Source organism: Puma concolor, chromosome D4 (assembly GCF_028749965.1).
Source record: "Puma concolor isolate L17-30 chromosome D4, mPumCon1.1.hap2, whole genome shotgun sequence".
Taxonomy (NCBI): domain Eukaryota; kingdom Metazoa; phylum Chordata; class Mammalia; order Carnivora; family Felidae; genus Puma; species Puma concolor.
In genome coordinates, this window is record NC_141679.1 from 66,851,659 (window position 1) to 66,877,108 (window position 25,450).

Below are 25,450 nucleotides of genomic sequence, written 5' to 3' on the forward strand. Positions count from 1 at the left end.
GTCCCAAAAATAAATAAAAAAACGTTGAAAAAAAAAATTTAAAATAAATAAATAAATAAATAAATAAATAAACAAACAAACAAACATTAAAACAATTTTTTAATATCAAATACTTTATAAGGAAACTTCTAAATCTTTATTAAAAAACAGAATAGGAGGGGCACCTGGGTGGCTCAGTCAGGTAAGCAGCTGACTTTGATTCAGGTCATGATCATGCAGTTCATGGGTTCAAGTCCCACATCACACTCTGTGCTGACAACTCAGAGCCTGGAGCCTGCTTCGGATTCTGTGTGTCTCTCTCTCTGCCCCTCCCCTGCTCATGCTCTGTCTCTCTTTCTCTCAAAAATAAATTAAAAAAAAAGAAATCTAAATAATCAGGGAGCTTTATTTTACATATAGTTATGAAGTTCAAAAATATTTATCCCCAACATTCACTCTAAATCTAATGTAATTCTATCAAAAGTCTAATGGAGTGAGGTTTTCTTTCTCCTCTTTGGACTTCATTAAGTTGATCCTAAAATTTACATAAAAGAACAAAAGATCAAGATTCACTAAGAAAATATTGCAGAATAAGAATAAGGAGATGGTAACCACTTTATTAGATATCAAGAATGATTATAAAGTTGTCAATATTTAGATAATGTAGTATTGGTGAAGATAAAAAGACAAGAAAATCAACAAAATAGAAAAGAAAATTCAGAAACATCCCAAGGATCTATAAGAGTTTGGGAGGACCTAGGAAGATGGCAGCATAGGAAGACGCTGGGCTCACCTCGTCCTGCTGATCGTGTAGATTCCACCCACATCTGTCTAAATAACCCAGAAAACCACCGGAAGACTAGCAGAATGGACTCTCCAGAGCCAAGTGTAGATGAGAGGCCCACGGAAGAAGGTAGGAAGGGAAGAGCGGGGGTGCATGCTACACGGACTGACAGGAGTGAGCCAGGAAAGTGGAGGGGCAGCCCTCCCAGCAAGGCAGAGCCCCCAAAGTCTGACTTGGAAAAGCAGAGGAGCCAGACTCCGTGAGTTCTGACAGCCAGCGGAACTTAATATCTGGAATGTTAAAAGTCAACAGCTCTGCTCTCGGAGAGCTGGGAGGGTGGGAGGACGCCGGGAGGGAGGGTTGTTGAGCCCCAGAAGACAGAGCTCAGCTCGGGGGGGGGGGGGGAACAAAGATGCTGACAAGCGCCATTTCCCTCTCCCATCCCTCAGCCGAAATTTCAAAGGGAACCAGTTCCCATCACTGAACTTGCTTGCACTGCACAAACGCCCAACGCTCTGCTTCTGTAGATCCATCCCTCTGACAGGCCTGCCTCCCTCCCAGTGCTTCAGGGCCCCTCCCACAGGAGACCACTGACCTCAAAGGGAGCTAAACCTGCCCCTCCTGCCCCTGTGCACCTTGCGGATCCACCCCGGTGAATACACCCTTGGCTAGATCCCATTGAAGCAGCACCACAAGCCTGGCAGTCTGCAAGTAGCCCAGACAGGGGCCACACCACTCCACAGTGAGTCCTGCCCCTTAAGAGGGGAAGATAAGGTACACACCAGTCTGACTGTGGCCCCAGTGGTGGGCTGGGGGCAGACATAGGGTCTGACTGCGGCCCGGCCCACCAACACAAGTTACTCCAGACAGCACAGGGGAAGTGCCCTTCAGTTTGGAGCCACCGCAGGGACTACCCAAAATGACTAAATGGAAGAATTCTCGTCAAAAGAAACTCCAGGAAGTAGCGACAGCTAATGAACTGATCAAAAACAATCTAAGCAATATAATGGAACAAAAATTCAGAATAATAGTCATAAAATTAATTTCTGGGGTTGAAAAAAGCATAGAGAACAGCAGAGAATCTATTGCTACAGAGATCAAGGGACTAAAAAATAGTCATGAAGAACTAAAAAATGCTATAAATGAGGTGCAAAATAAACTGCAGGTGGCCATAGCACGGATTGAAGAGGCAAAGGAGAGAATCGGTGAATTAGAAGATTAAATTATGGAAAAAGAGGAAGCTGAGAAAAAGAAAGATAAAAAATCCAGGAGAGATAAAAAAAAATGAGGGGAGAATTAGAGAACTAAGGGATGCAATCAAACAGAACAATAACCGTATCATAGAAATTCCGGAAGAAGAAGAAGAGAGAGAGAAAGGGGCTGGCTGAAGGTGTACTTGAACAAATCATAGCTGAGAACTTCCCTGATCTGGGTAAGGAAAAAGGCATTGAAATACAAGAGGCACAGAGAACTCCCCTCAGACATAACTTGAATCGATCTTCTGCACAACATATCATACTGAAACTGGCAAAATACAAGTATAAAGAGAAAATTCTGAAAGCAGCTAGGGATAAAGAGGCTATAACTTAAAAGATAGACACATAAGAACAGTAGCAGACCTATGTACTGAAACTTGGCAGGCCAGAAAAGAATGGCAGGATATCTTCATTGTGATGAACAGAAAAGATATGCAGCCGAGAATCCTTTATCCAGCAAGTCTGTCATTTAGAATAGAGGGAGATATAAAGGTCTTCCCAAACAAACAAAAACTGAAGGAATTCATCACCTCTAAACCAGCCCTACAAGACACCCTACAGGAGATTCTGTGAATAAAATGTTGCAAGGACCACAAAGTACCAGAGACATCACTACATGCAAGAAACCTACAGACATCACAATGACTCTAAACCCATATCTTTCAATAATAACACTGAATGTAAATGGACTAAATGCACCAACCAAAAGAAATGGGGTGTCAGAATGGATAAAAAAAACAAGACCCATCTATTTGCTGTCTACAGGAGACTCATTTTAGACCTGAGGACACCTTCAGATTGAAAGTAAGGTGATGGAGAACTATCTATCATGCTACTGGAAGTCAAAAGAAAGCTGGAGTAGCCATACTTATATCAGACAAACTAGACTTTAACTTAAAGGCTGTAACAAGAGATGAAGAAGGACATTATATAATAATTACAGGGTCTATCCATCAGGAAGAGCTAACAATTATAGATGTCTATGCACCGAATACGGAAGTTCCCAAATACGTAAAACAATTAATCACAAACATAAGCACCTTATTGATAGGAATGTGGTATTGCAGGAGACTTTAATACCCTACTTACAACAATGGATAGATCATCTAGACACAGGATCAATAAAGAAACAAGAGCCCTGAATGATACATTGGATCAGATGGACTTGACAGATATATTTAGAACTCTGCATCCCAAAGCAACAGAATATACTTTCTTCTCGAGTGCACATGGAACATTTTCTAAGATAGATCACATACTGGGTCACAAAACAGCCCTTCATAAGTATAAAAGAAATGAGATCATACCATGCACACTTTCAGACCACAATGCTATGAAGCTTGAAATCAACCACAGGAAAAAGTCTGGGAAACCTCCAAAAGCGTGGAGGTTAAAGAACATCCTACTAAAGAATGAATGGGTCAACGAGGCAATTAAAGAAGAAATTAAAAAATATATGGAAACAAATGAAAATGAAAATACAACAGTCCAAATGCTTTGGGATGCAGCAAAGGCAGTCCTGAGAGGAAAATATATTGCCTACCTCAAGAAACAAGAAAAATCCCATATACAAAATCTAACAGCACACCTAAAGGAAATAGAAGCAGAACAGCAAAGACACCCCAAACCCAGAAGAGGAAGAGAAATAATAAAGATCAGAGCAGAAATAAACAATATAGAATCTAAAAAAAACTGTAGATCAACGAAACCAAGAGGGGGTTTTTTGAAAAAATAAACAAAATTGATAAACCTCTAGCCAGGCTTCTCAAAAAGAAAAGGGAGATGACCCAAATAGACAAAATCATGAATGAAAATGGAATTATTATGACCAATCCCTCAGAGATACAAGCAATTATCAGGGAATACTATGAAAAATTATACGCCAACAAACTGGACAACCTGGAAGAAATGGACAAATTCCTAAGCACACACCCACTTCCAAAACTCAAACAGGAAGAAATAGAAAACTTGAAGAGACCCATAACCAGCGAAAAAATTGAATCAGTTATCAAAAATCTCCCAACAAATAAGAGTCCAGGACTAGATGGCTTCCCAGGGGAATTCTACCAGACATTTAAAGCAGATTTAATACCTATCATTCCCAAGTTGTTCCAAAAAATAGAAAGGGAAGGAAAACTTCCAGACTCATTCTATGAAGCCAGCATTACTCTGATTCCCAAACCAGACAGAGACCCAGCAAAAAAAGAGAACTACAGGCCAGTGATGAATATGGATGCAAAAATTCTCAACAAGATACTAGCAAATCAAATTCAACAGCATATAAAAAGAATTATTCACCATGATCAAGTGGGATTCATTCCTGGGATGCAGGGCTGGTTCAACATTCACAAATCAATCAATGTTGATACATCACATTAAGAAAAGAAAAGATCCATACTATCCTGTCAATCAATGCAGAAAAAGCATTTGACAAAATTCAGCATCCTTTCTTAATAAAAACGAAATTCAGGATAGAAGGAACATACTTAAACATCATAAAAGTCATTTATGAAAGCCCACAGCTAACATCATCCTCAATGAGGAAAAACTGAGAGCTTTTTCCCTGAGATCAGGAACACGACAGGGATGTCCACTCTCACTTGCTGTTGTTTAACACAGTGTTGGAAGTGCTAACATCCGCAATCAGACAACAAAAGGAAATCAAAGGCATCAAAATTGGCAAAGATGATGTCAAGCTTTCACTTTTTGCAGACGACATGATATTATACATGGAAAATCCGATAGACTCCACCAGAAGTCTGCTAGAACTGATACATGAATTCAGCAAAGTCACAGGATACAAAATTAATGTACAGAAATAAGTTGCATTATTATACACTAATAATGAAGCAACAGAAAGACAAATAAAGAAACTGATCCCATTCACAATTGCACCAAGAAGCATAAAATACCTAGGAATAAACCTAACCAAAGATGTAAAAAATCTGTATCCTGAAAACCACAGAAAGCTTATGAAGGAAATTGAAGAAGATATAAAGAAATGGAAAAACATTCCATGCTCATGGATTAGAAGAATAAATATTGTTACAATGTCAATACTCCCCAAAGCTATCTACACATTCAATGCAATCCCAATCAAAATTGCACCAGCATTCTTCTTGAAACTAGAACAAGCAATCCTAAAATCTGTATGACACCACAAAAGACCCCAAAGAGCCAAAGTAATATTGAAGAAGAAGACCAAAGCAGGAGGCACCACAATCCCAGACTTCAGCCTCTACTACAAAGCTGTAATCATCAAACAGCATGGTATTGGCACAAAAACAGACACATACAACCTTGGAATAGAATAGAGACTACAGAATTGGACCCACAAAAGTATGGCTAACTAATCTTTAACAAAGCAGGAAAGAATATCCAATGGAACAAAGACAGTCTCTTTAACAAATGGCGCTGGGAGAACTGGACAGCAACATGCAGAAGAATGAAACTAGACCACTTTCTCACACCATTCACAAAAATAAACTCAAAATGGATAAAGAATCTGAATGTGAGACAGGAAACCATCAAAACCCTAGAGGAGAAAGTAGGAAAAAACCTCTCTGACCTCAGCTGCAGCAACTTCTTACTTGACACATCTCCAAAGGCCAGGGAATTAAAAGCAAAAATGAACTACTGGGACCTCATCAAGATAAAAAGCTTCTGAAAAGGAAACAGTCAACAAAATGAAAAGGCAACCGATGGAATGGGAAAAGATATTTGCAAATGACATAATGGACAAAGGGCTAGTATCCAAAATCTTAAAGAACTTACCAAACTCCACATCCGAAAAACAAATAATCCAGTGAAGAAATGGGCAGAAAACATGAATAGACACTTCTCTAAAGACATCCAGATGGCCAGCAGGCACATGAAAAGATGCTCAACGTCGCTCCTCATCAGGGAAATACAAATCAAAACCACACTCAGGTATCACCTCACCCCAGTCAGAGTGGCTAAAATGAACAAATCAGGAGACTACAGATGCTGGCGAGGATGTGGAGAAATGGGAACCCTCCTGAACTGTTGATGGGAATGCAAATTGGTGCAGCCATTCTGGATAACAGTGTGCAGGTTCCTCAAAAAAAAAATAGACCTACCCTATGACCCAGCAATAGCACTGCTAGGAATTTACCCAAGGGATACAGGAGTGCTGATGCATAGGGGCACTTGTACCCCAATGTTTATAGCAGCACTTTCAACAATAGCCAAACTATAGAAAGTGCCTAAATGTCCATCAACTGATGAATGGATAAAGGAATTGTAGTTTATATATACAATGGAATACTACGTGGCAAAGAGAAAGAATGAAATATGGCCTTTTGTAGCAATGTGGATGGAACTGGAGAGTGTGATGCTAAGTGAAATAAGTCACACAGAGAAAGACAGATACCAAATGTTTTCACTCTTATGTGGATCCTGAGAAACCTAACAGAAGACCATGGGGGAGGGGAAGAAAAAAAAAGTTAGAGAGGGAGGGAGCCAAAGCATAAGAGACTCTTAAAAACTGAGAATATACTGAGGGTTGATGGGGTGTGGAAGGAAGGGGGAAGTGTGTGAAGGGCATTGAGGAAAACACTGGGTGTTGTATGGAGAACACTGGGTGTTGGGATGAACCCTGGGTGTTGTATGGAAACGAATTTGACAATAAGTTTCATATTTAAAAATTTTTTTAGGGGCGCCTGGGTGGCGCAGTCGGTTAAGCGTCCGACTTCAGCCAGGTCACGATCTTGCACTCCGTGAGTTCGAGCCCCGCGTCGGGCTCTGGGCTGATGGCTCAGAGCCTGGAGCCTGTTTCCGATTCTGTGTCTCCCTCTCTCTCTGCCCCTCCCCCGTTCATGCTCTGTCTCTCTCTGTCCCAAAAAATAAATAAACGTTGAAAAAAAGAAAAAAAAAAATTAAAAAAAAAAATTTTTTTTAAATAATCTTTCTTTTTATTTCCTACTTATACAGGTATATATAATAAAATTAATCTTCAATTCAAAAAATAGAGTTTGATAACAGATATCATCAGAGGGTTTGATAAATGTTAAAGCATTATAAATCAGTACATAGCAAATGGACTATTTGATAAATCATGCTTGGTTATTGATTATTCATACTGACTAGAAAGATAACAATAAATGTCTACCTTATGCTATATATAAATTTGATTAGTCAAAAGTATAAAAAGCAAAATTTTAGAACTTCTATAGAAAATTATGGAAGAATATTTTTATGACATACAGGCAGTAAAAGTATTTGTTAAACAAGCTAAAAAGCAAAAAGGGAAAAGAACAAGAAATTCAACCCCCTTAAAATTAAGTGTTCTATATAACAAAAGACACCATTGAGAAAGTAAACATTAGACATAAATGGGAAAATTTATCTGTAGTACACAGAAACAAAAAAAGGATTAGTCGAGAATATGTTTCTAAAAAACATAAACAGAGCGTCTTAGTGGCTCAGGCGGTTAAGCATCCAACTTTGGCTCAGGTCATGATCTCACGAATTATGAGTTCAAGCCCTGCATCGGGCCCAGTGCTAACAGCTCAGAGCCTGGACTCTCCTTCAGATTCTGTGTCTCCCTCTCTCTCTCTCTGTCCCTCCTACATTCATGCTCTGTCTCTCTTTGTCTCAAAAATAAATAAACATTAAAAAAATTTTAAATACATAAAAAATATAAACATCCAATAAAAAATAGCAAGTTCTACAACATAAAGTCCTACAACCAATATCAAAAATATGAAAGGATAATCAAATCATAAGTAATAAGAGAAATGAAATATTTTTCTAATGTTTATTTTTGAGAGACAGAACAAGTGGGAGAGGGCAGAGAGAAAAAGAGGGAGACAGAGGATCTGAAGCAGGCTCTGTGCTGACAGCAGACAGCCCCATGAAAGGCCCAAATTCATGAACCATGAGATCACGACCTGAGCCAAAGTCAAGAGTTGAACCTGTAACCCACTGAGCCACCCAGGAGCCCCCGAAATATTTTTAAATGTGATACTGCCCACCCAAAAAGTAGTTAAATACTAAAATATGACAATAATATGGACAGACACAAAATCTAATTCATTGCAACTGGAGTATTAACGTTTTGAAGAGCAAATAAGCAAGACCAATGGAGTTGATCCCATAATTCCACTCACAGGTTTGTACTAAAAAAGAAAGAATGAAGAAAAAGCTAGTCTGTGCCATCATCTAGTGGTCTCACAATAGAATAGAAAATATGATTCCTTTAGCAATGTTTACAAAGGTCTCTTGAAAGAACCTGCACAGGGATGCACCAACACCTTATACACATGTAGACTTTATACATGCAGTAACTACCCTCACTACTTTACTGGGTTAACATTTGGCTGCATCTATCTTGCTTCCTTCTACAGATTTGCATGAACTTAACCTTGTGACAAAACCAAATAGAAACATCTTCAAGAAGAGTGTGTCACATGTATACCCCATATAATTTCAAACACCTTTCAAATAATACCTACTGTTATGAGAGGCTTAGAAAATGCTTCTCTGAACTAACCAGACTCGATTAATAATTTAAAAATAAGCCAGTATTAAGTATCAACAAGAATATCGTGCAAAAGGAGCTCTTAAACACTTCTACCTGGGTACAAATTTGGAAAATGAGCAAAGATTAATATATATCCCAAAATAAAAGAAACCATTAAACATTTAAAAACTCTTAAAACAAAAATAAGCATTACAAAAAAAGATGAATATGCATATATACTATGACACAAAAATTCCTCTCCTATATATATTCTCTAGCAATGGTTCTTAACTCCATAGGACATCTATGAATACATGGGGACTGGTAACTTAGATGGAATAAAAATTCATCTTTATTTTTACCAACTTCTAATTGAAATTTAGTAGTTCTTGGGTAAAGTTTTACATATGAATTTATCAAACTTTCAAGTCAGAGATAGTCTTCATGTTATTCAAGTTATTTAGCAAAAACCAGAGTGAAACCTGCCCCATCCTTTTATTTTTATCTCATAATCAGATAAAGATAGTACAAGAAAATATAACCTTTTATTTTACTTATAACATAAATGTGGGAAATAAAAAAATATGTACATATTCATAATATGTACATATTCTACGAAATAAAATGTTCTAATAATGACAACACTTGAATCAACTCTCCTGTAAATAACAAACATAAACTCAAGACAAAAAAAAAAGGCTTTTACAACTTCCTGAAACTAGGATCTCAAAGAGATATTTGAACTCCCATGTTCATTGCAGCATTATTCACAATAGCCAAGATGAGGGAACAACCTAAATGTTGATGGACAGATGAATGGCTAAAGAAAATGTGGTATATACATATAATAGAATATTAATCAGTCTTAAAAATGAAAGAAATCTTACCACATGTGACAACATGGATAAACTTTGAGGACCTTACATTAAGTGAAATAAACCAGTCATAAAGGACAAATACTCCCAGACTCCATGATGAATCTAAAATAGTCAAACTCAGGGGCGCCTGGGTGGCGCAGTCGGTTAAGCGTCCGACTTCAGCCAGGTCACGATCTCGCGGTCCGTGAGTTCGAGCCCTGCGTCAGGCTCTGGGCTGATGGCTCAGAGCCTGGAGCCTGTTTCCGATTCTGTGTCTCCCTCTCTCTCTGCCCCTCCCCCGTTCATGCTCTGTCTCTCTCTGTCCCAAAAATAAATAAAAACGTTGAAAAAAAAATTTTTTTAAATAGTCAAACTCAGGGGTGCCTGGGTGGCTCAGTCGGTTAAGCATTGGACTTCGGCTTAGGTCATGATCTCACAGTTTGTGAGTTTGAGCCCAACGTTGGGCTCTGTGCTGACAGCTTGGAGCCTGGATCCTGCTTCAGATTCTGTGTCCTCCCCTCTCTCGGCCCCTCCCATGCTCATGCTCTGTCTCTCTCTGTCTCTCAATAATAAATAAATGTTAAAAAAATTTTTTTAAATAAAATAGTCAAACTCAGAAGCAGAGAGTAGAATGGTGGTTGCCAGGAAGTTGAGAAGAGGAGTAAATGGAGGGTTTGTTATTCCACAGGTATGAAGTTTCAGATATTCAAAATGAGTAAGTTCTAGAGATCTGTGGTACAACATTGTTCCCATACCTAACAATATAGTGTCGTACACTTAGAAATTTGTTAAGAAGGGTTAGATCTCATGTTAAATGACTTTTCTATAATAAGGAAGATGTGGTTTATATATGTAATGGACTATTAGCCATCAAAAAGAATGAAATCTTGCTATTTGCAATGACGTGGATGGAGCTAGAGTATTATGCTAAGTGAAATAAGTCAGTCAGAGAAAGACAAATACCATGTGATTTCATTCATGTGTTGAATTTAAGAAACAGAACAAATGATCATAGGGGGTAAAAGAGAGAGGAAAACCAAGAAATAGATTCTTAACTCTAGAGGACTGATGGTTACCAAAGGTGAGGTGGTGGGGGATGGGTTAAACCGGTGATGGAGATTGAGGATCACTTGCTGTGATGAGCACTGGGTGTTGTATGTAAGTAGTGAATCACCAAATTGTAACCTGAAACTAATATTACACTGCATGTTAACTAAGTGGAATTCAATTTAAAAAAAAAAAAGTTAAAGATTAAAAGAATAAAAACAAACAAAAAAATGACTTCTTGAAGTAGTCAACAGCATTCAGAAAATGAACAGGGGTAGTCAACATTTGTAAAAAAGAATAGCACTAGGTAAGTTTCCCTTTTAGTAATTTCAAGATAAGGGAAGGAAAATGTCATAATCACTAGAGGTTAACTAAAATTCAGATGGAAAATTCAATCTCATTGACTTGAAGAAACAAAGGACAGATTTCAGGAAGAACATAGCAGTTAAAAATGTTAAAAAAAAAAAAACACCACAAACAACAACAACAACAACAACGCAGAAAAGAGACAGCTAGAGAATAGGAGTCCAGGTTTCTGTATAAGCTCTGCCTAAATACTGGATGATCCCTAACTACACATAAGCAGATCTAAGCCTAAAATACGTGAGCAGAGATTTTAGTGGCTATCCACCTCAGATGAGTTTGAAATTTGAGTCCTGCCAAAATACTTTCTGCTTAAACAAAGCACCAATTCTTGTGGCAAATTCAATGTCCAAGAACAGGCACAGATAGTTTTACTACAACAGGCTCTTCTGGAACTTTTCTAGTCTTCCCATCAAGAGGGAGAATCTTGGGGTGCCTGGGTGGCTCAGTCAGTTGAGCATCCAACTTTGACTCACGTCATAAACTCATGGTTGTTGAGTTCAACCCCCACATCAGGCTAGATGCTATCAGCCCAGAGCCTGCTTTGGATCCTCTGTGCCCTTCTCTCTGCCCCTGCCCTGCCCATGCTCCCTCTCTCAAAAATAAATAAACATTAAAAAAAAAAAAAGAGGTAGAGCCTTTTTCATTTTTATGTATCCCCACAACACTGAGTGAACATATTTGGCATCAAACTTTAGCAAAGATCCTGGCACATATTTGAATCTTAAAATATGAATAGAATTGTGCTCTTCTAATTAAGACCTACACAATCCTGGAGTGCTGGAAGAAGAGAAGTGTAGATGGAATTAAAACACTAAAACCTGGAAGTACACAGTGGGGTCAAGGGCCAGAAAGTTGTTAGAGTGTAAGTGACAGTTGGGAAGCAAAGGCAGGAGTGTGCTGGATATTCCTTGAGGCTGTGCATCCTTTTTCCTCATAGGGAATTAAATGAAAGAAATAAAATCCCAGTCCTCCTATTTATCAGTTAAAGATATAATGAAATTCATTAAAATTGCCTAATATGGGGAAATGCATACACTATATATTGTTAATTATAAAAAAAAAAACCCAGTAAGTCAAGAAATGTAGTATGTTCTTATGCATGTAAATACAGTATATGAATAGATGTCAAAATTTTAGTATTTATTCTATAATTATGATTGACTTTCATTTTTCCCTTTGCATACTCCAGAACCTCTCAAATTTCTATACTATGTATTATCTGTATAGTCAGGGAAATAATAATTCAGAGAAGAAAAATTACTATTTAAAAAGTTAAGTATAATTAGTTCTTGAAACATCATCCCTAATGTAATTAAAAGTTACTACCTTCTATACTATTTAAATATTCAACTTTAAATCACTTCTGGCATTACAAAGTCTCTTAGAAAACAAAGGAGGATTTAAATTGGTTACCAGAACCACTGGTGAGGGTCTGGAAATAAACATTTAAGGCTCAGAGGTAGAAAAGTATTTATGTGACATATTACTTTATTATTGCATAAAAATTTATAATATGATGTTCTGTTGAGCAGAAAGCTTTGTTCTTCCCTCTCCCTCACCACTACTAATAGTTGTGTGTGATTGTGGAATACTCAGCTGTAGGTTTTAGTTGACTTTTAGCTCTAAAAAGAAAACTAAACAGTCAATTCACTGAGGAGAAGCAGCAAACTGTCACAAGAAGTTAATGAAACACTGATGAAAAAACAAAGGAGAATGTTTTCCTTGCTTTGAAAACTGAAATTCCAATTAGCCATGCTATCTACTGTAGATAGAGAAGATGAGAATCCTACATTGAAGATTTAATAGGGAACATTAGGACAAAAATGAGAGGAGAGAAGTATTTCCAGAAAGGAAAAGGTGAATGGGAACTCGGAATTAAGAAGTTATTTTATTTTATCCATTCTGATACCCTATGTCTTTTGGTTGGCGCATTTAGTCCATTTACATTCAGTGTTATTATAGAAAGATATGGGTTTAGAGTCATTGTGATGTCCGTAGGTTTCATGCTTTTAGCGATGTCTCTGGTACTTTGTCTCACAGGATGCCCCTTAGGATCTCTTGTAGGGCTGGTTTAGTGGTGACGAATTCCTTCAGTTTTTGTTTGTTTGGGAAGACCTTTATCTCTCCTTCTATTCTAAATGACAGACTTGCTGGATAAAGGATTCTCGGCTGCATATTTTTTCTGTTCATCACATTGAAGATCTGCCATTCCTTTCTGGCCTGCCAAGTTTCAGTAGAGAGATCGGTCACGAGTCTTATAGGTCTCCGTTTATATGTTAGAGCACGTTTATCACTAGCTGCTTTCAGAATTTTCTCTTTATCCTTGTATTTTGCCAGTTTCACCATGATATGTCGTGCAGAAGATCGATTCAAGTGACGTCTGAAGGGAGTTCTCTGTGCCTCTTGGATTTCAATGCCTTTTTCCTTCCCCAGATCAGGGAAGTTCTCAGCTATTATTTCTTCAAGTACCCCTTCAGCACCTTTCCCTCTCTCTTCCTCCTCATAATTGGAATACCAATTATGCGTAGATTATTTCTCTTTAGTGCATCACTTAGTTCTCTAATTTTCCCCTCATACTCCTGGATTTTTTTATCTCTTTTTCTCAGCTTCTTCTTTTTCCATAATTTTATCTTCTAGTTCACCTATTCTCTCCTCTGCCTCTTCAATCCGAGCCGTGGTTGTCTCCATTTTATTTTGCAGCTCGTTGATAGCATTTTTTTAGCTCCTCCTGGCTGTTCCTTAGTCCCTTGATCTCTGTAGCAATAGATTCTCTGCTGTCCATTATATTGTTTTGAAGCCCAGCGATTAATTTTATGACTATTATTCTAAATTCACTTTCTGTTATATTGTTTCAATCCTTTTTGACCAGTTCGTTAGCTGTTGTTATTTCCTGGAGATTCTTTTGAGGGGAATTCTTCCGTTTCATCATTTTAGATAGTCCCTGGAGTGTTGCGGACCTGCACCGCACTTCCCCTGTGCTGTCTTGAATAACTTGCATTGGTGGGCGGTGCTGCAGTCAGACCTGATGTCTGCCCCCAGCCCACCGCTGGGGCCACAGACTGGTGTGTGCCTTCTCTTCCCCTCTCCTAGGGGCGGGATTCACTGTGGGGTGGCGTGGCCCGTCTGGGCTACTCGCACACTGCCAGGCTTGTGGTGCTGGGGATCTGGCATATTAGCTGGGGTGGATCGGCAAGGTGCACAGGGGCGGGAGGGGCAGGCTCAGCTCGCTTTTCCTTCGTGATCCGCTTAGGGAGGGGCCCTGCGGCACCGGGAGGGGGTCATACCCGCCAGAGGGTTGGATCTGCAGAAGCACAGCTTTGGGTGTTTGCGTGGTGCAAGCAAGTTCCCTGGCAGGAACTGGTTCCCTTTGGGATTTTGGCTGGGGGATGGGCCAGGGAGATGGCGCTGGCGAGCACCTTTGTTCCCCGCCAAGCTGAGCTCTGTCATCCGGGGCTCAACAATTCTCGCTCCCGTTGTCCTCCAGCCCTCCCGTTCTCCGAACAGAGCTGTTAGCTTATAACCTTCCAGATGTCAAGTCCCACTTGCAGTCGGAACACACTCCGTCTGGCCCCTCCGCTTTTGTAAGCCAAACTCAGCTCTGCTTGGCCAGTGGGCCGCCGCGGCCCCTCCGCCCTGGCTCCCTCCTGCCAGTCCGTGGAGCGCGCACCGCCTCACCGCCCTTCCTACCCTCTTCCGTGGGCCTCTTGTCTGCGCTTGGCTCCGGAGACTCCATTCTGCTAGTCTTCTGGCGGTTTTCTGGGTTCTTTAGGCAGGTATAGGTGGAATCTAAGTGATCAGCAGGATGCGCGGTGAGCCCAGAGTCCTCCTATGCCGCCATCTTCCCAGGATCCCCTCAATCAAGAAGTTATTTTATTTTAAAAGTGCTGAATAAGACAATGCAAAAATTAAGGAATTATTGGGTGAAAAAAATACCATGGATATACATGAACATCATTGCAAATAAATCACTTTCCCTTATCATGGAAAATGAGTACCAGCCTAAATTACCAGATTAAATTAACATGTGTTATGCATTCAATCTATGCCAGTGATGTTCAGGTATGTTACACTAATCCTCAAAACAACTCTAAGAATAGGTTACATAACCCCATTTTAAATGACACATAATGCTGTGAGATAATGTTTTGCACAAGGTTTATACAGCCAATATGCCAAAGAGCCAAGATTGAAGTTTAGGTCTTCCAATCCACGTGCTTTCCAATAGACATAGTACATCTCTTTACCAGTGGTTAACGCAACAAAGTAAGAACTGGGACACGGTAGGCTTCCAGAGACAGACAGCTATGCACTGTAATATGGCCCTAGAAATGGTCAGAGCATGAAAAGGATGAGCTGGGTCAATGATCCCAGCAGTGAGCCTGGTTCACTGAAGATCCCAGCAACAAAGAAGTGTTCTTTGTTTCTACACAGATATGTGAAACAAAACCCAGAATAATTCTCAACACCATATAAGAAAATGAAAAGAAGCTTTGCTGTAAGTAGAGGACTACTGCTCATTATTAGCAACTGTGGGGTTGCTATTTATTCAGATATGCACCAGAGATCTAGCACCAGGGATGTCTGGTATCATGAAGAATATGTTGTTTCATAAACAAGAAGGGAAATTAGCTGAAGCAGACCATAGAATGCAACACATAGTGCATTTGATTTCTTTCTGAGGGGAAGGAGGCACAGCCTGTTTCAAGAAGCTCCTTAGGTTAAAATCAGGAAGTTACGGTGAGTACAAGTGCTTTACAAACTTCTACTCTTTTCTCTTGGTGAACTTGGATTGAAAGGTGAATGCTTCATGATCCAAGTCCTCAAGCAGAGTTTGCTTTCCTTCTATAGGTGATCTCCAAAGATGAGCATCACTCTAAAGACAGACCTTTAGAGCAAGATGGACATAAACAGCCAGGCAAGAAACAAACTTCACTTCTTTTTGGTAGAAATAAAGAAGCCAAGGTAACAGTAATCACTAATATCCCCCACACTCCTCACACTGACTCTATCTTCTGCCTTACCTTTTACTGTCTGATATACTTGGGTGCTTCATAAGGTACATCCTATCCATACTGCCCACCTGGAACACTCTAACTGGTGAAGTCTAGAATCCTATTCCAAAAATTGAAACTGTTCAGTGTGTCTTCTCAGAGTGCATATATTTGTGAAGTGATTGCTTCAAATAAAACATTAAATGGCTTAAGTCAGTCTGTGTAATCAAACAACAGAAAATCTCTCTCCAATATCCATTAACTGTTCCTACCCTTTCTTGGGTTTTAATGAAAACTGAGGACAGAATTCTGTAAACCCTTGCCACCGTTTCCTTAAAAGGAAAAGTTAAAAATGCTTTTTATTTTTTTATTACGTTTTTAATTCCACTGTAGTTAACATACAGTGTTCTGTTAGCTTCAGGTGTACAATATAGTCAGTCGACAGGTCTATACACTATTCAGTGTTCATCATGATAAAGGTACTCTTTAATCCACATCACCTATTTCACGCATCCTCTACCTACCTCCCTTCTGATAACCATCAGTTTGTTCTCTATAGTTAAGGTCTGTTTCTTGGTTTTTCTATTTTCCTTTGCTCATTTATTTCTTATATTCCACGTATGAGACCATATAGTGTTTGTCTTTCTCTGACTCTTTCACTTAGCATTATGCTCTCCAGCTCTATCCTTGCTACTGCAAATGGCAAGATTTCATTCTTTTTTATAGCTGAGTAATATTCCATTGTGTATCTATACATCTTCTTTATACATTCATCTATCAGTGGACACTTGGGCTGCTTCCATAATTTAGCTATTGTAAATCATGCTGCAATAAATATAGGAGTGCATATATCCCTTTGAATTCGTGTTTTGTATTTTGGAGGGTAAATAGCCAGTAGTGTGATTTCTGGATTGTAGGGTAGTTCCATTTTTAATTTTTTGAGGAACCTCATACTGTTTTTCCAGAGTGGCTAGAACTGCCCATCTACAGTGCATGAGGGTTCATTTTTCTCCACATCCTTGCCGTCACTTATCATTTCTTGTGTTTTTGACTTTAGCCATTCTGAGCAGTGTGAGGTAGTATCTCATTGTAGTTTTGATTTGCATTTCCCTCATGATGAGTAATGTTGAGAATCTTTTCATGTGTCTGTTGGCCATCTAGCTGTCTTCTTTGGAGAAATGTCTGTTCGTGGCTTCTGCTCATTTTTTAATTGGATCATTTGTTTTTTTGGGTATTGAGTTGTATCAGTTATTTATATATTTTGGATACTAATCCTTCATCAGATATGCAATTGGCAAATATTTTCTCCCACACTGTAGGCTGCCTTTAATCTTGATTGTTTCCTTCGCTGGGCAGAAGCTTATTTTGCTGTAGTTTATTTTTGCTTTTATTTCCCTTGCCTCAAGAGACATATCTAGAAAAACGTTATTACAGTCAATGACAGAGAAATTACTGCCTGTGCTGTATCTTAATTATGTATCTTAATTATGTATCTCTCTTCCAGAATTTTTATGGTTTCCTGTATCACATTTAAATCTTTAATCAATTTTGAGGTTATTTTCACGTATAGCGTAAAAAAGTGGTCCAATTTCATTCTTCTGCATGTAGCCGACCAGTTTTCCCAACACCATTTGTTGAAGAGACTGTGTTTTTCCCACTGCATATTCTTTCCCCCTTTGTCAAAGATCAATTCACCATATAAATGCGGATTTCTGGGTTTTCTATTCTGTTCCACTGATCTATTTTTGTGCCAATACCATACTGTTTTGATGACTAGAACTTTGTAGTATAACCTTAAGTCTGGAACTGTGATGCTTCCAGTTTTGTTTTTCAACATTGCTTTGATTATTCAGGGTCTTTTGTGATTCCATACAAATTTTAAGGTTGTTTATTCCAGTTCTGTGAATAATGCTGTCGGTATTTTTATAGGGATTGCCTTAAATCTGTCAATTGCTTTGGGAAGCATGCACATTTTAACAATATTTGTTCTTCCAACCCATGAGCATTGAATGTCTTTCCATTTCTTTGCGCCATCCTTAATTTCTTTCATCAGTGTTTTATAGTTTTCAGAGTAGAGGTCTCTCACCTCTTTGATTAAGTTCTTCCTAAGTACTTTATTATTTTCGGTGCTATTGTAAATGAGATTGTTTTATTAATTTCTCTTTTTGGTGATTCATTATTAGTGTATAGAAATGCAACAGGGGAGACTGGGTGGCTCAGTTAAGTCTCCAACTCTTGATTTTGGCTTAGGTTATGATCTCAGAGTCCATGAGATTGAGCCTCGTGTCAGGATCTGCACTGGCAGCATGGAGCCTTCTTGGGATTCTCTCTCTCCTCCTCTCTCTCTCTGCCCCTACCCTGCTCATGCTCACTCTCTCTCTATCAAAATAAACAATTTTTTTTAATGCAACAGATTTCTGTACATTGATTTTTGTATCCTCTGACTTTACTGAATTCACTTATCAGTTCTAGTAGTTGTTCATGTGGTCTTTTAGGGTTTTCTGTATATAGTATTATGTCATCTGCAAAGAGTGAAAGTTTTACTTCTTATTTACCAATTTGGATGTCTTTTATTTTTGGTTGTCTAATTGCTGTGGTGAGGACTTCCAGTACTATGTCGAATAAATGTGGTGAGAGTGGACAACCTTCTTGTTCCTGACCTTAGGGGAAAAGCTCTCTTTCCCCCATTGAGAATGATGCTAGCTGTAGGTTTTTCATATAAGGCCTTTATTAAGTTAAGGGATTTTCCCTCTAAACCTACTTTGTTGAGGGTATTTATCATGAATGGCGGTACTGTGTCAAATGCTTTTTCTGTGTCTATTGAAATTATCATATGGTTTTTATCCTTTCTAATATTTATGGGATATAAAGCATTGATTATTTTGTGAATATTGAAACACCCTTGCATCCTGGGAATAAATTCCACTTGATGGCGGTGAATGATTTTTTTAACGTATTGCTGGATTTCTTTTGCTAGTATATTGTTGAGGATTTTTAAATACTTCTGATTTTTAGTCATAAAATATATACTCTTCATGTTTTGAAAATTTGGAGAATGAGGAAAAACTTAGAAAAATTAAGAATATTAATAATGCTTCCAAATACTGCATTTCAGAGAAAACTAATATTTTGCTGTGGCTGCTTTTTCAGCCACACGTATACAAAATGTGATCACTTATATTGTTATGAAATTTCCTATTATAATGTAATAACATTACACCATGAGCATTTTTCTTTCCCTTTACTGTTCTCCAAGAGTTGGTTATACAACACATGAAGGTATGTCATCTTACGAATACAGAATGATCCACAATCAACAAAAACCAGACTTCCAGCGACCTAAAAGAAAAAGAAAAGCTTGCTGCAACTGTTCAAATTCTAACCAAACTGGAATCATGAAAGGACATGAAATGTCATTTATTTCTCTTACTCTATTCTACTGGGTGGATCATTCAGAAGAAAAAAAAAAGTTAAATAATAATAATAGTGCCAGTACAATTCTTTGACTACTTTTACAAATATACTCCAGAGTTTTACCATTTTGAATTATGTGGCTCAATGATTTGATAGAGATTATCTTTATTATCTTAATTATGTATCTTCTCATATCTATATCTAAGGGATTTACTGAGAATGAGTATTGTATGTTATCAAATGCTTTTTTGGCATCTTGTTAGATGACAGTGTGTTTTGTTTTTTTGCCTGCTTCTTTAGTGTGTTTTATTGATAGATTTTCAATTATTAATTTGGAATTTCATTAATTCATGAAATAAATTATATCACTTTAGTATACAGTTTGGATGTGCTTTATTTACTATTATTATTATATATGCATAAGTAATATTGATCCAGAGTTTTGTTCTATCCTTGATAGAATAACAGGCTATTTTAGTTTGATAAAATGTTTTTGTAAAATGTTCCATATATTTTTTCATATTGAAACATGTCATATAGCACAAAAATTGTTTCTTAAAAGCTTAAAATAACTGTCATAAGCATTCTGCATCCAGCTTCCATTTTAAAAACAAGTTCTCACAATGGGATCTCTATTACCTACCACAGTACATAAGGCAGAGTTTGAGTTGTATAGATAAATAAATGAAGCATTCTATGAGAGATGTTAAGTACAGGATGCTGTGACAATACATAAAAGGAGTATCCTCCTCACAAAAAGAGATTGTTTTCCTAGAAAAGGTTATGTCTAAGTTAGGACGTTCCCTTCTAGCTTAAGAAAACATGTACAAATGCATAAGGAAGAAAGAGTGTAGTATTATGGGGAGACTGAAAGAAATAGCATGGCCATTGCAGAGCATGTGGGGTGTCAGTAGTACCTCCATAATTTCTATATTAGAAGAATCAAGGGGTAACAATATGATTGGAGGAAGAGCTGGAGGACTTTTCTTAAAGTTGTGTTGCATAGCACACACATTGTTTTACAAAGATTATATTTTCCTAGTAAAATATTTTTTTGTGGGGTTGCTGATGAAGATCATGAAGAAACAAACCCTCCCTTGATACCATATTTGAAGAGGAAATGGAAAAAGTGAAAGCAAAGGTAAATGAAGAAGTTCAGATAGGCCTACCTGATGGGTTGATTTGATGTTCCTGGTAACGTTATTTTTTCTGTTCTCTCTTGTTTTGACCTAAATTCTAAGAAATGCTCCCCCCACCGGATTCTGGGACTATTTTTGAACAGAGAGAAAGCTTCTTTCATCTTTGTATATATATGTAAATATACATCTAATATTGTTATATTACATAGAATAAATATGATTATATCATATATATGCAATGTTGGAACTACCCGCTGTTCTAGGTACCTAACAGATTTTATTCAAGTCAAATTGAAGAACAACTTGACAAATAATTATTGCTTTTTTTCCAGTTTACTATGAGCTATCTCATAGTAAAAATGAATAGTTTACTAAAATGAATAGTTTACTGAACTTATATTCAGGTTAAATGATATGGTGCTAGATCTACATAATCTTTTAAATAGAGACGTGCTTCATCAGAAAACAGCTTTAATTTAAAATTTTCTATTAATAAAGACATCCCTATATATCTAAATTTAAAAATACTTTGTCATAAATTTTATTTGGCACTTCCCAGTAAAACTCTTGGAGTATTAATAGCCTTGACAATGCTGCTGTGTAGTCCTCAGATGTTCTGGATTTCTCAAAGCCTTACTACAATCCATCAATAAAATTTATACCATGTCCCTCATCTTTTGCTTCCTAGGAGTGTTTCAAGAAACAAATACAATACTGGAAGTGAAGGTGTACAACATTAAAAATTTAAATTTCCCTGAGTCTTGTCCTTTTCTAAATGTGACATGGACACATGAGGATGGGGAATTATTCAACCATGACCAAATTCTTTCTGGTGGGACTTTCCAAATACCCAGAGCTCCAGCTTTTTCTGTTCGTGCTCTGCCTCATCATGTATGTGATAATTCTGCTGGGAAATAGCCTCCTCATTGTCATCAGCACATTTGATTCTCGCCTCCACACCCCCATGTACTTCTTCCTAGGGAACCTCTCATTCTTGGACATCTGCTACACATCATCATCCATTCCCCCGATGCTTGTCATATTTAAGTCTGAGAGAAAATCTATCTCCTTCATTGGCTGTGCTCTGCAGATGGTTGTCTCCCTTGGGTTGGGCTCCACTGAGTGTATCCTCCTGGCTGTGATGGCCTATGATAGATATGTGGCCATCTGCAACCCACTGAGGTACCCCATCATCATGAACAGGGTGCTTTATGTGCACATGGCTGCTTGGTCCTGGATCATAGGCTGCCTAAACTCCTTAGTGCAAACAGTCCTGACAATGGTATTGCCTTTCTGTGGGAATAATGTCATTGATCATATTACCTGTGAGATCCTGGCTCTTCTTAAACTCATATGTTCAGATATCTCCATCAATGTGCTTATCATGACAGTGGCAAATATTGTTTTACTGGTGATTCCCCTACTATTAATTTTCATTTCCTATGTTTTTATCCTCTCTTCCATCCTGAGAATTAATTCTGCTGAAGGGAGAAAGAAAGCTTTTTCTACCTGTTCTGCCCACCTGACTGTGGTTATCCTGTTCTATGGTTCAGCCCTTTTTATGTACATGAAGCCCAAGTCAAAGGACACAAACACTTCTGATGAGATCATTGGACTGTCTTATGGAGTGGTAACCCCGATGTTGAATCCCATCATCTACAGCATGAAGGATAAAGAAGTGAAAGAAGCCATGAAGAAAGTCCTAAGCAGACACCTGAATTTATTGAAATCATGAAAGGCCTTAAGGCATGTGATATCCTAAGTGGAGAACTGGATCTTGTGTTTTATATTCAAAGATGAAACTGCAAAACCTACTATCATGACAGCTTGTATGTTTGCAAAGCCAAATTTGGGACTCATTCTTTTCAACATAAAATACTTATGTAAGTCTTCTAAATAGTGCCTTATCTGCTGGGTTTCCAGCTATAAGCAGGTCTGCTAATTGCTCCCATGAAGTTCATGATGCTGTTCATCAAGATGAATCAATATTTCAACCTCAATCTCTCTCAATTTCTCTTTCCCTCTCTCCCTCTCCTCCTTTCTCTTTTCTCACTTCCCCTCACCTCTCTCCTCCATATATTTCCCTTCTCCTCCTTCTTTCTCTTCTTTCTCAGTGTCTTTGAAGTGGCCATCTGTTGCTTTTGTTATGCAACATCCCTGCATAATACCTCTACACAATTTGCAGATCTGCACAATATGTAGAAAAATTATGAATATTTTTCTCTTGAGAAACCAACAGTCCCCCACTCTCAGTCCATGTTTTACAGGGTGGGCCTGTCCCAACCCTCTGAAAATTAGGGCAAGCATGGAAACAGGACTTGCCAAAAATTAATTAATTAACTTTTTAAAAAGTTTACTCCTTTAGTCATAGTGCTTGCTGTAGTTTAGCAAGTGACCCTGAATCAGACTACATCAGATACCATCCAAGAGTGCTGCCCCAGTGTCAGAAAAAAAATTATTCTTTCTGTAATGATCTCTCAGTGGGTAGAATGTAAACCCAGAGCTCCTGCTGGTCATCCTTGTCAATATGTGGGAGAGACTGAGAAAGTAGAGCTGACAAAGAGAATGTGCCTGACGATGCCATTCTAACTCCTGAAATCAATGATGGCGAAAATTAGACTCATCTCTGTACAGTTTGTTTATACGAATCAGATTAGTATTTTATCCAAAACTAATTTTAGTTAGATTTTACCACATACAACCACATATATCCTAATTGTTATATCTTCTTGCCTCATATCTCCCTCCATCTAGTTATGGAGGACACAGTCAAACTCAGAAGCAGAGAATGGAATGGTGGTTACCAGGGGCTGGAAGGAGAGGAAAATAGGGAGTTATTAGTCAAAGGGTGCAAAGTTTCAGTCGTACAAGTTGAATAAGTCCTAGAGACCTACTGTACAACATAGTACCAACAGTTAACAATACTTTAAGTTACTGTATACTTTAAATTTTTCTAAGAGCATACTTACGTGTTCTTATTGCAAAATAATAATAATCATAAATAGAGGGTGGGAAGAAACTCTTGGAGGTGGTGGATAGGTTTGTGGCACACACTGTGATAGTTTTATGAGTATATACTCATCTTCAAACTCATCAAGTTTTATATGTTAATTATGTACAGCTGTGTTTCAATGTGCAAACTAATTGAAACCCAGAGGGGAAAAGGATTTTACTTTAAATAATAAAGAGTACATATTAAAGTTTTAATAATGGTAAAACTAATCAGTGGTATTAAAATATTAGAAAGGTAGCTATTTGGGGAAAATTGAGACAGCGAAAGACTGGAAGAGGCATTAGAGAAGTCTTCTAAGGTTATCCTAATGTTCCATATATTTTTTTAATTTATTTAAATTAAAGTTAGTTTACATACAGTGTAGTATTAGTTTGAGGAGTAGAACCCAGTGATTCATCACTTACATATAACACCCAGTGCTCATCCCAACAAGTACCCTCCTTAATGCCCATCACGTATTTAGCTTATCGCCCACCCACCTCCTCTCCAGCAACCCTCTATTTGTTCTCTGTATTTAAGAGTCTTTTATGGCTTGCTTCCCTCTCTTATTTTATCTTATTTTTCCTTCCTTTCCCCTAAGTTCATTTGTTTTGTTTCTTAAATTCCACATATGAGTGAAATCATATGATATTTGTCTTTCTCTGAATGACTTATTTCACTTAGCATAATACACTCTAGTTCCATCCACATTGTTACAAATGGCAAGATTTCATACACATCTTGATAGGAGTTTAGATTACACAGGTGTATACATTTGTCAAAACTGAGTACATTTTACTTGTGCATTTATATAAATTTTAAATTTAAAAACTTCACTTAAATATTTAATTCTAGTTAACAATAAACTCTCATTAATGATATGCATACTAAGGGAGAAGTATATTGAAGTCTACAAAGTTCTTTGAAATGCATTAAAAAATAAGACAGATTAGAGACTATAGAGAAGGATGGATCATAGATACGATAAGCAAGTATAATAAAATCTTAATGGTAGTATTTAGTCAGTGGATAAATAAGCAGTCATTTTAAAATTCTTTCAATCCTCCTTTATACTTAAAAATTTTCATAATAAAAAGTTGGAAAATTTTTACATGAAACTTATCAGGGGTATAGCTCTTGAACAAACAAAACAATGCAGACTCTTATTAAGCCAAGGATAGAGAATAAATGAAATGTGATGTCCTTATAAATTACCTTAAATTTCATTTAAAAAAAAGTAATACTATTTCAAAAGGCAAAACTTGTCAGCAGGTTATTTACAACTCCTACAAGAAAGAAATTTAAAATAAATTTTAATGGTCCCATTAAACTTAATTTTCTATATGATCTGTAGTTAGAGTTTTAATTGTTATTCCTGGGAAATGGGTACAAGGAAAGGACAGGGAAGAAATATATCAGAAATTTATAAAAATCAGAATCAAAGATAATGAGAAAAAAAGAAAATAGCAAACATCTTTGGCAGGATGTTTTGTCTGCATGATTCTTTCTCCTGTTTTTAGCTATTTCTGAGGGACTACTGGCTCACCAGGGCATGTCAGATTGTAAAGACTTTTAAAAAAGGAACTGGGTTCTACCCAATTATTAGTTATTTATTCTTTTATTCAATAATTCAATTAATTATTCTTTAATTCACCTTCCTCCATACCCTTAAGTTCATGAAAAGGTTTTTGAAATGGCATTCCTCTATTTCAAAGTTTCTCAGTCTTGACGTTATTAATATTTTGAGCTGTATAATTCCCCATTGTGGGAAGCTGTCCTGTACAATATAGGATGTTTAGTAGTATCCCTTGTCTCTACACTAGATGCTAGTAGTACTACCCTCTCTGCTCCCAACCTTCTCAAATGTGACAACCAATGTCTCCAGATTCTACCACAAGTCCCAAAGGAGCAAAATCACCACAGTTGCTTTTGCTATACATCTCTGCTATACATCCACATGAAAAATTGCCTCAAATTTGTAACACTACTAAACAAGTAAATTCTTAAAAAAAAAAAAAAAACAAGTTGTATAAGCATTCATATTTCCCAGAGCCATCTCTTATCTGAAATTTTAATAAATATTAAGATGTTCAACTTCAACTCAATCTAAGCTATAAGCTGGCTGAAAAATGAAGTTTTCT

The 25,450-nt window shown here is 37.5% G+C and overlaps 1 protein-coding gene and 1 long non-coding RNA gene across 2 annotated transcripts in view; one reads left to right on the forward strand and one right to left on the reverse strand.

Moving 5' to 3' along the window:
- Positions 1–25,450, reverse strand: part of LOC147574954 (uncharacterized) — a 641,937-nt gene that overhangs the window by 571,356 nt on the left and 45,131 nt on the right. The window lies entirely within an intron of this gene.
- Positions 21,108–22,052, forward strand: LOC147574965 (olfactory receptor 13D1). Its single transcript, XM_086683622.1, has one exon. It carries the CDS (start codon positions 21,108–21,110, stop codon positions 22,050–22,052), a length of 945 nt encoding a protein of 314 aa, XP_086539748.1.

Coding starts and splice junctions, on each gene's coding strand:
- LOC147574965 (XM_086683622.1), top strand. CDS start 21,108: ATGAGGATGGGGAATTATTCAACCATGACCAAATTCTTTCTGGTGGGA.